We start from the raw sequence: 13012 nt of genomic DNA on the forward strand, positions 1-13012 counted from the left end.
TGTGCTGTTAAAAAATGCTTATGCATGCAATCGTGAAATTTATAATTAAAAGAGATTATCTTGGAAACAAACGCCTCTTGAAACATTTCTGAAGACGATGACTCCTTGTGCAACAAACCAACGAGTGCCGAGCCAATAATGAGTGATCGAGTATGTATTTCGTCAATGATGATGAAGAGTAAACATTCTTTAACATTTGTAATTCATAAATAATTTCTCTATTATTACAATTGGCTTGATTTTACAGGCTACATTTTTATTTCTTTCAATAAATCAATCATTGTTTAAACAAACTAATTAGCTAACTAATTTCATTGTTGAGAACGTTTTTTTTTTTCCCTCTGTTAGTTGTTGGCACATCGTCTTCTTTGGCCATAATGCACCTCCCAAGGTTTTTGTATTTTCTACTCTGATCCAAGCCCGAGGCAGGATTTGAACCCAACGACCTTTGAGTTGCCAGGCAGGCACTTTACCTACCCAGCTAGCCCAGTTGGCGTCGAGAACATAACCCCTATTTTTAATATTAGGTCTATGGGAAATAAATTCCGCTTTGAGCGTGCACCTGCAACAAATTAACTTGTAAAGTTGAGAACTACCTGTATATTCTTTTCACATTACATCAAATTTAATACTTATTCTGTTGCTGCCATTTCTGTGCTAGCAACAGAATAACCATATTTTTTCTGTTAGTTCATGTGTGCAAGCACACGTATGTTCTTACAGAGACATGCAAGTTCCTTAGGTCAGTGTACATTGAAATATCCAGACACATATTTCAAAATGAACTTTTTTTTTTGGTAGTTGGTGCATCGGCTTCTGTAGCCATAATGCACCTCCCTAGGTTTTTGCAGTACTTTGATCCAAGCCCGAGGCGGGATTCGAACCCGTGACCTTTGGGTTGCCAGGCAGGCACTTTACCCACCCGGCTAGCCCGGTTGTTGTTGTTTTGGTTTTTAGGAGCATTAGCAACTAAGGCCATACTGCACCGGGAGATGCGGTGGTCATTCCCTGACCTTTCCGCATCCTCCGTATGTGGTGGTGACGGGCTGGAACCCAGGTCCAATCAAGAAGCGTGTGCTATGCACTGCTGCTCCTTCCCACCTGGCTACGGAGGCGCCTGGCTAGCCCGGTCAGCTCAAAATGAACTGTTATAGAGATAATGACAACAGAAAAATTGAGATAACATGGACTGAATTTCTACATATGCCCTCCACAACACTGCAAGCAGGGCTGTCACTATGCACCGGTATCAGCAGGTTATTTCTTAGTCAAATACAAGCCACTTCTCAAAAGGACTCATTGTACAGTTATAGTTTTGTGGTGTTGTAACAATTCCTTTTATACATCATTTAGCATAAAATTAGTTTTCTTCCAAGTGCTTCTGTGCAGTCTAACAGTACTGAAGGATGTAAATGAACAAGAAAACATGCTTGTTTTCTTGTTCATTTACATCCAGGGCATTGATACAGGGCAGCTCCCTACTGAGCACTGAACTTGTATCAGTCCCAGGCACTGTACTGAACTTTACAACAAAGAAAGATTAGACATACTGAACCAGGGGATCCTACTCAACTTATGTAATTTCTACCACTTGCTCACAGCACACCCATAACTCACTGATTTTTTTTCTACCAAGTAAAGAAGCTTCATCAGGAAAATTAAAATTTCATGAAATACACATGTGGTTGCATGGAAATCCATGAGACAAGAGAAAGTAACATCCATAGATTTTCACTGAATGCATGGTGCTTATACATGATGCAATGTTAATTAGATCATGTCTTTCAACAGCAATCAAAGAAGTGATGCCCAAGAATTCTGAGAAATGAGTTTACCAGGTCTTTGAAAATGTCTCATTTGTGATAAAAGGGTCAGAGGGCCAGACTTTCAAAAATATACCCCCCGCCCCTCCAAATCACTTTGCATGTGAGAACTCTCAGATCCCAACCATGGCCACAAAAGGATGGCAAGACACCTCTCAATTGCAATTTCTGGTATCACGAAGACAAGTGTACAAAAAAAGGCATTCAAGAGCAGTACTGCTTCATATTTTTGCAGCAGCAGTGAATGTATGCACCAATTTAAACAATCAGTGTGAGCAATACCGTGTTTAATACAATAATCTGGTTCTTGAAATGTGTAAATAATCATTTGTAAGAGGTAGTTAATAATGGCATGTAAGATGTTTGAATTTTAAGAAATGGCTAGATTTTATTAGTAAAAAACAAACTTAAGTAGACATACCCAGTAAATGTTTTACGAGGCAAGCTAATATGAATTAGGTATATTTTTACAACACTAAAATTTTTTTTTTTTTTTTTTTTTTTTCAAATTCCAATACCCATTGACAACCAGATATGTTCATGTGCAACTATTCATGCTAGTTATCTGCAAATAATGCCAATAACAGGTTTATAAATAATACTCACTGACCTCCCAAGAGTTTGTGATATTGCTTAAGTAGTTAGTTCTATGCACATGTAATGAAACACGTGTTCATGTGGAGCTTCCCTCCTCTTATTCATAACTCTTACAGTAACAGAAAATTATCTGGAGGACTTCACATAACCTACAGTGCAACAACCATGGGTAAGGGCAAAGTTTTCACGTCAGTGAACACACTGCATATGTTGAAGACTATATACAACAAGGAAAGCTTGTCAATAGTAATACTTCAAAAGTCTATATTGCATGAATCAATTACTTGAGTCACATAGCAGCCAATACGATTAGTAGAAAATAAGGGATATAAGATAAAGAAATAATATAAAAAATGCATAAAATGCCAACTTAGACTTAGCATTTTATGCGTTCAGGCAGTCACATTTCTGTGTACTCGACAACAATGCTGTGGGGTCCTTGTGCGGTTTAATAGCAACTGTTTAGAGTTCATTAGAAAATAACATTATATGCTACTTTGCAAGGAACTATATTATAGGACTAAAAATGTGAAGATCGTTTTTTAATAAGCTAGCAATGTTAAATGAATTAGAACAGAGTAATCAGAAACCAAAATAGATAAAGTTGGTGGAAAATACATGCCCAAACACTAATAAATTATGAGAAATAATTCATATGTAGTATAATACTTTCGCAATTAGAAAAAACTTAAGAAAAAATGCTCGCAAGTGTAAGCTAAGCATAACAAACAATAGGGAAAAAAATTCAATTCTTTACCACACAGAAGCTGATATCTAGAGTGAAGTGTGGCAGTGGTATCTCCAATTTCTCAATACATCTCTGCAGAATAAAATTTAACCATCGATGAAATTTTTTTGCAAATGCAAACTGCTGTGTATGCAACAAACCATTGTGGTTCTTTTTGGTTTAAAAGAAGCAAATAAAATGAAAATAATTAATCACTTAACATTTTAAAATTTTTCCTGACATTTTAGTTCTTACCTCCACAAAAGTCACTGGCATTTACTTAAACCATATGTGGTGCGTATAATGTGAATTACTGTAATTTTACCAGTTCAAATTGCTAGAGAATGCACCCATTATATTTATTTAGTGGTAAATGACAATGTAACAAACATTATTTATTATTTGGCCATTGATACTCTCCCTCTTCATCACAAAAGTATTCACTGTTTTGTATGCTTTCCCTGTCAATTTGCTACTACAATCTGATTTTCATTTTCAATTATGACAATGGCCAAGAAACACATTTAAGCTTGTCTAATGTTTACATACACTAATTATTATGGAGACTAGGGAAATTTAGTTCATTTACATATAGATGACAACACCTAAGAATAAGTTCGCAGAAAGGTAGAGCAGTCAAGATTTTAAACTTGTTATTCAAGCTCATTCTGATAAGTCCATGGCCCAGTATATACACCCATTTCTATACAAACAAACTTAACAAAAAAAAAAAAAAAAAAAAAAAAAGTAAAGCATTAAAAATAGTTCAGTGGTAATCATTTATGTGAAATTTGCATTACTGCAACAAATTGAAAAAGTGCTCAAAGTCATTCATGTGTATGTATAGTGGGCTGACCGCTGTATTAAGTTTGATCTTTCATTCTCACATTATTTTAGGCAAGCAGAGACTACACTTGAAGTGCATCTATAGCCACTTTATTTTAATATTACTATGCTAGATATTAAAGATATAAATGCATATTAAAGATATACCAAAATATAAAATTTTATAAGAAATGTAATACAATTTTACATACTGGGATCAACCACTGATGGAGGAGTTGTTAATGAACAGCTAAGATATTCCTTGGTAATATACATGCTAAAAAAAAGTTATGTATTATTTTACAATCAGGCTGCTATCTGATATTTCATCATAAGTAAATACTTAAATATTTTCCAAAAATACATATTAGATGAGACAAACAAGCAGCTAAAACACACTAACAGGAACATAAAAACTATCCTCTGCAACACTTGGTCTTTGCAGAGTGTAGGTGACATAAGCTTACCAGCTGACAATAATAATTTATCCACTGTCCAGCAGTTATTCTTTAGTATGATTAAGATCTACATATTTGTAGATCATCTCAATTTCAACCAAAACTAACAGAATTCCTAGTTGTTCATTATCCAATAAAGCTATTGTGGAAGAATGAAGTGAAATTAGGAGATTAGAGTAGGGGGGGAAAGTGAGAAAGGAAACTTGATAAATATATATATATATATAAATATATATATATATATATATATATAAAAAAAGTTTTACACATGCACACTAAACGGCAAAATGTTGTGCATGTTAGTTGTTAAAACATGATTATAATAAAACTTCTTACAGTGTAATAAAATGCATGCATTAAAGTATTGCATAATTGAAACAAGCATCACAAAAATTAATTTATAAGAGCTTTCTTTTGCGATCTTAGATTTTTTTGTATAGTGATTTCACTCACTATAATCAAATTTTTATAGGTGAAAGGATGAAACAAGTGATGATGAAACAGATCTACATCTGTGATCAGCCTTAGTCCACAAAATTAATTATACTGAGTTATTCAAAAATATACTTTCACAGTATCATAATATTAGCCATTCATTTTGTGTCAGTAAATAAAGCCAATCAATGCATCTTTCCATTCAGTTCATTTTAAAGCAAAGACAACACTTTGCTCTAAAAATACAGCACTAACTTTTTTTTCTTTTAAACATGAAATGCTTCTTTCACTGCATGTTAATTCTGCAAAAGGACTTAATATTTATATTCAAGTGTTGATTATTCTAACACTGTGTTAAGTTTTGGCTGTTTGAAGAAGTGCCTGGTATGGACAACTTCAAACGCTGATATTTACGTGCAAAGCTGTAAAGGAGAAAGAAAGTAAGTGAGAGCAGTATGGTAGGTGTGAGAAACAAAGCACAGAGAGCAAGAAATAGTTTTAAGTTTTAATCCCACACTGAAATTACAGTGAAAAAAGTTGGTGAAAGTATGACAGGAAAGAGAGAAAGACTACAATGAAGGGCATAAAGAAGGAAATATTGAAGAGATAAATACGAACAGACAAGATATTTGTTACTATGCATTATGAAGTTGTAGTAGCTCCCATCCCACCCCCCAAAATCAGAATACTTAAGCATTGCATTATTCACAATACAAAGATTTACAATTACTAGACAAAACATATACATGAAGAGGCCCCATTATTACCATTTTACCTGTTGATCTAAACTCTACAAATTCATGTCCCACTAGGGGACAACAAGTAACAATTTTTATAAAAGCACTGTAAAATAAAGTCAAGGATTAAATGTTAAACATGCTTATTTTTACACTGGTGTTCAATGTTCTTAAACACTGCTTCAAAACTACAGATAAGGATAAAACCCACTGAAGTCCAAAAATAGAATTATCTACGTACTACTATGTTCTATATGCACGCAATGCTGTCTGAGTGAAGGAACTGGATATGTTCAAACTATGTGGTGCTGTAAAAAAATCCTTCTTCCCTTTGGTTTGTTTCTTTTTTCTTAACATCACTTATCCCCGAGTGTATCGAGCTGCTGCCATGTATGTGTGTATCATCCCAAACATAACTCGTACAAGTTTCAGTAGTTAAATTTCTGACATCAATAAAATATTTGTTACCAATCTTTATTCTGATGTAAAGACAATGATTTTATTACATTATAAAAAAATGATAAATTTAGATTACAAGCAGCTGCATGCTCATTTAGCACCTGTCAGAAGGCACAACTTTTATGTTCACTTTGTCGGCTTATTAGCCTTGATATGAATGGTGTAAATTCAAGGATCCAAGATAAGAGCTTTGCTTGTTCTCTTCACTACAGTAGCTGTAGATGGCATACCTAGTGTGGTCCTGAATAAAAAGAAACTTAATGCTACTTTGGCTTAACTGAATCCATTTACGTGCATGATAATGTGATTACAACAAAATTAAAGCTCTGTTGTAAACCTTGTAAAATCTCTTATAAGTTAAACATAATTATATAATTCAAGGCACCACAAATAAATCTGCACTAGATCAGTAAGTATGGAAACAGTAAAGCACACTGTTGACTTTAACAGAGTACAAAAGAATTGAGTCATTCATTTTTTTTCAAGGCAGGAATTGATCTGTCATGGTACTTAATGATACAGAATCAATCTTAAAGGAATGACATGACCATACTAAAAATGGCAGTCAAAATTAAAGTGTGGCTACTTTTGAATTTTATACTTTATCAAGATAAATGGATATCAATTGTTTTTAACAATGGTGGCGTCTGATGTGTACAAGCCAAGGGGAAGTAGATGGAAGATGAAATCGTGTCAAGAGTTTATTATATTATGATCAGTAATAATGGAATGTCAGGCCTAGAATAGTCTTGTACAAACTGGGGAGGGAAAGGGGAAAAAAGAAAACAAAAAAAAAAAAAAACAGCTCCTTTCACTCACACATACATTTTTGAAATCAAAATCTGCACTTCTCCCCTCCCTATTTTGTTCTTTCAGCCTCAACGTATACAGATGACATAATTAACAATAATAACATTTAGAACTTTCTTTGGATTCATCAAAAATTGGTGGGTAAAAATACTTAAAACATAATGAGTGAAGGGTGAATCTAATGACTGCAAAAATGAAATAATGCAAAATGACACTTCCCCTTGACTACAAAATTACTGTGATGACAATGAACACAAGAAAAGCCTTTAGCCTTTAACATAAACCACAGGCTATAGGAAGAAAAGGGGCATAGCTTTATCTCAGAAAACAGCTTGTATAAACAGTCTGAGAGAAAGCTATCCTGAAAAAGTTACAATGATACAGGATAATGAACATAACATTCATAACAATGTGTATTTGTAAAATCTAGACAGCAAAACTTTGTATACAGTGGACTGGCCACATAGTGGATACATGTGCAGTCAAAAAACTTACCACAATATACCAGTTATTCCACACAAAGCATATATTTGCATCGGGGAAACATAACACCTACTTTACCATTACCATAAGATAAGAAAGGAAAAAATCTTTAAAAAAAAAATTTAAACAGAGGGAGAGAGACAGACAGACAGACAGAATTCATGTTATGCAAGAAATATGCTAATTTGAGAAGTGGCTCTTAATATGAAAAAATAGTTTACAAACATGGAATTCTGAGAAATCACCCTTTCACGACGTGGTTTAATAAAGAAAAGAAAGCTTGCAAAAATACGAGGTCATTTGATATATATATATATATAAAAGACATCCACGGACAAAGACACTCACTGCCCCCCCTTAATGTGTCTGTGATACTAAGTAAGCTGTAAAAAGAAATCCGGGGAATAATTTAAATGCAAAATTTAGGATGCAGAACATACAAAAGATTATAAAATCTACAGTATAAAATGTACATGCCAATTACAACATTACTCCAGGTACTAACATCTGCATGTTTTCATTTCAAACATGTTTACAATACAACTGTTAGAGGATTAAAATTTCCATAAATTAGTGTCAAACAGTCCCCCAAAACATGATAATTTTCTATTGAACTCTTATGACTGCTCCTTAAAAATGTATGCCATAACAATAATAATAGTAAATAATATAACTTCACCATGCAAAGGGGTACAACATAAATTTACAGAAGTCCTCTTTCTTATAATAAGCTATTCAATGTAATTCTCTGAATTTCCAGGAAAAGTGCTGCTTTTGTCAGGTCTTTCAAATGTGGTTTCCCTCAGCAGCTTGAGGAGGCTTCCCTGTATCACAGACGAAGACAGATAGATGGTGGCTGCATTAACCAATACAGTGCTTGCTATTGGCAGGCTCAAATTGTAGATTTTGAGAATGATACACGCAAATGACTTGAATCGCTCAGCTGATAATTGTGCATTTTCTATAAGAAAGATATAAGACAAATAGATTAAAGTCTACTCAAGGTACCAGAAAAAGAATATGGCTTACAACTTGTGGAAAAAAAAAAAAAAAGTTTCTTTATTAATTTTCATTTCAATATTAATGATAGCAGTAATTATTATGTAGCTGTTACATTGTATATTCCTAAATAATGTTATAAGGCTATTAGAATAAGCTGCCATTAGAACCAATTTTTAAAGAGAAAAAAATCTAATAAGCATATTAAAATTTAACTACATAGTGAAAAATTTTGCTACATACACAATGCAAAAATTCAGTCAAGACTACTCAAAGATATTTATAACAATAAAAAACACATTTAACAATGAGTTAAATTCCTATGGGAGGACAGGCATCCACCTATCCAATACCAGACAATATGAATGCGCATGACAGTACCAATTAGGAATGAGATAAAAGAAAAATGAAAGTCATTACTGTCAGACATCCCATACAAGTTTAAATTGGAGATACAACTGAGATACAACTAACTTTTCTACCTCCGAACTCTTCCTTAATAGAATTATAAACTATTCATTGTATTATGAATTTATTTACTGTTGTTTTTCAAAATATACAGGAACAGGATGGTAATAAAGCCATTTGCTAATTTTAAAAAATAAGCTGAAAATAAGCACCAGAAAAACCTCTTACACACTTTTAAATTCCATTGTTTATATCCAAATGGATGTTCACAATGACAAAAAACATTTTTTGCTGAATGTCAACAATTAACTGTTTATGTTAAATCTTCTTTCTTAACCATGATGATGTTGGTCAGTTGGATTTCAATTTAACTGGTGCAAAAGCAACTAAGGCTAGGGTGCACCACAACTACGCCATAAAAATACAAATGAATAAAAGATATACTGTAACCTTATAGAAAGGTTAGAACTCAAAAATGGTAAATACATAAAACAGAGTAAAACACAGTGACTAAAAATAAATGCTCAATACTACATATCAGCAAATATTAAAAGTTTGTAAAAATTTAAAAACATCAGACATGTGGTCATTGTCTGATACAATCAGAGTGTATAAGGGTAAAAGTGGTAAAATGTGCATCATTAAAATCTGAGCATTCCATTAAAATATGTTTCAAGGATAAAACTGTCACAGGACTCACACATAGGAAGGCCATAAAGTTATTGAACAAGTTTTATTCATCATAAAATTCATACAACTCCTCATAACTTGAATTCAGCACTGTACGAAAATCTTTTCTGAGCCATTTCTGGGCAGAATGTGGCAAAACATAACCTAATATACTGGTAGCAAGTGCGAAACAATGAGCGCAAAGACAACAAGCACGAAAAAGCGGGAAATGCAAGTAAAAAAATCTACAACCACTGTATAAGGCGCACCCAGTTTTTAGACCCCAAATTTTTCGAAAATGTGTGTCTTATACATGAGGAAATACGGTACGTCAGATGACTGTGTCCTATGAGGACACAGTCATCTGGTAGGCAAGAACAACTTCCTTCAGAGGAAATGATTGAGCTGCAGTGTCAGCCAAATCATTTCCTCTAATCCCAATGTGGCTGGGAATTCAGCAGAAGCAGATGCCATATTCACGTTCATGGAGAGAATATATCTGCTGAATTTGAGACAGAATTTGGCGAGAGTTGTATCTCACCTACAATAAAGCCTGTATGACACTCAAAGAATAAGAATATAGAATAAACCGTTGGTACTGACATTTATTAATTTGATCCAAGGCTAACTGTATAGCGTACAGCTATGATGCTTTCAGGAAGAATCTGCTCTGATATGGTGGTGTCTGAAAAGACAGCAGCAGATCCTACATACAAAGGGTACTAGGAAAGTTTTGCAATATGACGCAACAATGAATCACAGGAAGCTGCATGTTGAGACATGTTCATACGTGCATAGTAGCCGCCGCGCCAAGTCGATGGGCTCAGTTATTCATTAGTAGTGAGAGTGTCAAGTGCTTGCGATGGCATCGTGGTCACGAAATGAGATAAGGACAGTTTTGAGGTATAATTTCGTGCGTGGTTTAACCATAGACCAGTGCTTAGAAGAAATGACTCTTGCACTAGATGATGATTGTCCACATCGTACAACGATATTCAGGTGGTATAGAGAATTCCAAAGGGGAAATTTCACTCTGGAGGATTCTGAGAGGCCGGGAAGGCCACGAACGTCAGTTATACGGAGGAAAACGTTACTGCTGTGAGGAAAATGCTTGACGAAAACAGGCGAGTGACCTACCAACAGATAGAGGATACTTTGGGCCTAAATGCACCAGCAGTTCGTTCGATTCTGCAAGATCATTTGCACGTGAAGAAACTTTGTTCTCTCTGGGTGCCGCATCAACTGACTGAAGAGCAGATGACACGACGTGTGACTTGGTGCCGGGAGATGTTAAAAAAGTTTGATACGGGACAATCTCGGTATGTGAACAACATCGTGACAGGTGACGAGACTTGGCTGTACTATTACGATCTGCCGACCAAGGCTCAAAACAAAGTTTGGGTCTTTGATGATGACGACACACCCGTAATTGTCAGAAAATCCCGATCTGTAAAGAAGAAAATGATAGCTGTATTTTTCAAATCGAGTGGAATTGTGGAACGTGTCGTTTTGGACACGCAGAAGACAGTCACAGCTAAGTGGTATACTGAACAATGCCTGCCTAAAGTCATTGGATCTATGAAGAACCTGCGGCCAAAGTCAAGAATGGACACCTGGTACCTCCATCACGAAAATGCTCCAGCTCACTGCACCAAAGCCTGCACCAAATATTTGACCACGACAGGACTGAAACTTCTCGAGCACCCTCCCTACAGGGCAGACCTTGCTCCCTGCGACTTTGCACTGTTCCTGCATGTGAAAATGAAGCTAAAAGGGAGGCGGTTTTCCAGTGATGAGGACCTTCTACGGGCTTGGGACAACGAGTGTGCTTTACTCCCTAGTGAAACTTGGCAGAACTGGTTTAAAGATTGGTTTCGGAGGATGGAGAGGTGTATTGAATGTAGAGGAAATTACTTTGAAAAAATTAAATAAACAAAGCTGTATTGCAAAACTTTCCTAGTACCCTTTGTATGATTCCAACTTTGAGCTGTCTGTGCAAACTTTCGCGAAGTCAGAATATTCAGCTCTGTGTACTGAATAGAGCTGCAGGTCGACAGACAAAATATCTGACTTTCCCCAGTTTTTAAGGGAAAAGTCACATTTCTGCAAGCACGTGCCAGGATGGAATGGGCTCCTTTGGTGTTTCGGCAACCTTGTCTACCTCGATCTCAAGTTCACTGAGTAGCTCTTTGACATGAATGCCAAAGGGACGATTATGAATGCACATACGAACTTGGCAGTCTGAAGGCATTATATAAACTTTCCCATTGTGGCTCAAAAATGGATGGCCACGTAGGATGGTCCAACAGGGATTTCAGTTTTAAAAAACACTTTAGAGACAACTGCTGATGTCGAAGAGATAATGGTGGTTCATGTGATTCAATGCATAGGCTCTGGACAGCAGACGTTCGATGTGCTCCAGCAGCAATACAGAGAGCCTGATGATGGACACGATCCAGCCATCGGAGTACTGTTCCTGGCTGAATTGTATACAAGGGACCTGTAATCTAGTCTGGATCATACAAGTGCACAATAAATACATAGTAGAGTCGGTCCGCACCCCAAGATGTAGAGGACAGAGAGTTGAGAATATTACGGAATCCTGTGCACTTGTTGGCAGATATGTTCCAGAAAGGTCAGCTTTTTATTGAAATGAATTCCAAGAATTTTGTGCCTGACACTACTACTGGAATACCATTTTGTCCAAGCATTAATTCAGGTTCAGGATGAAGATTACGCTTACGACAAAAGTGTATGCAAACTGTCTTCTGTGGCAGGAATCTGAATCCATTAGCATGTGCTCAGGAATTAAGGCAATTGATGGCTTTTGCAATTGTCTTTTAATAACCCTCATGTTAAATATGCTAAAGTCATCAAAATAGCAGGTGCTGTTTACAGTTGGAGGAAGTTGTTCTGTGATGGATTCACTTTAATGGCAAAAACCGTGACACTTAATACTGATCCTTGCGGTGTTCCCTCCTCTTAGCAAAATGGACAAGAGAGTGAAGATCCTACATGAACCTGGAAGGACCACACAGCTAGAAAATTTTTAATAAAAACAGGGAGATGCCCTCTAAGACTGAGGTTATGCAAATTTTTTAAAATGCTAAATCTCCAAGCTGTGTTATATGCTTTTTCCATGTCAAAGAATATAGACACAAGATGTTCATGTTTCAGGAAAGTATCTCAGATTTACGTTTCCAGTTTAATATGGTCCAGAGTGGACCGGTTTCTTCGGAAGTTACACTGCATTGAATGTTGGAGAGAAAGTGGTTTGATTCTAAATACCATATTATATTAAACAAAAGTTAACCATTCTCTCCAAGCTAGTCAGAGCAATAGGACAATAACGAGTAGGGATTTTAGGATTCTTTCTTAGAACAATTGCCATGTGCCAGGCATCCAGAAACTGCTCTTCAGTATAGATTTTGTTATATAAAAGGGGTAGATGATTTGGTGAAAGTTGCTTAATCATTTTATAATGGATGCGATCTGGTCCAACAGCACTTGCTTTAGAAAGGAAAAGATCTCATTTTAATTCCTGCATAGAGAATGGCTCGTTGTAGGGAAAAAGGCCCTTTG

The 13012-nt window shown here is 35.6% G+C and overlaps 1 protein-coding gene across 1 annotated transcript in view; it reads right to left on the reverse strand.

The window, feature by feature from the left end:
• Positions 1–6060: 6060 nt before the first annotated feature.
• heph (polypyrimidine tract-binding protein 1 heph) overlaps positions 6061–13012 on the reverse strand; it is a 393048-nt gene continuing 386096 nt past the window's right edge. Inside the window, exon 18 of the mRNA XM_090383369.1 lies at positions 6061–8315. Coding sequence (XP_090239495.1) covers positions 8247–8315 — 69 coding nt within the window. The 3' untranslated portion in view covers positions 6061–8246. The remainder of the gene's footprint in view (positions 8316–13012) is intronic.

This window comes from Mastigoproctus giganteus, chromosome 10, assembly GCF_048544385.1.
Source record: "Mastigoproctus giganteus isolate SK-2022 chromosome 10, ASM4854438v1, whole genome shotgun sequence".
Classification (NCBI taxonomy): domain Eukaryota; kingdom Metazoa; phylum Arthropoda; class Arachnida; order Uropygi; family Thelyphonidae; genus Mastigoproctus; species Mastigoproctus giganteus.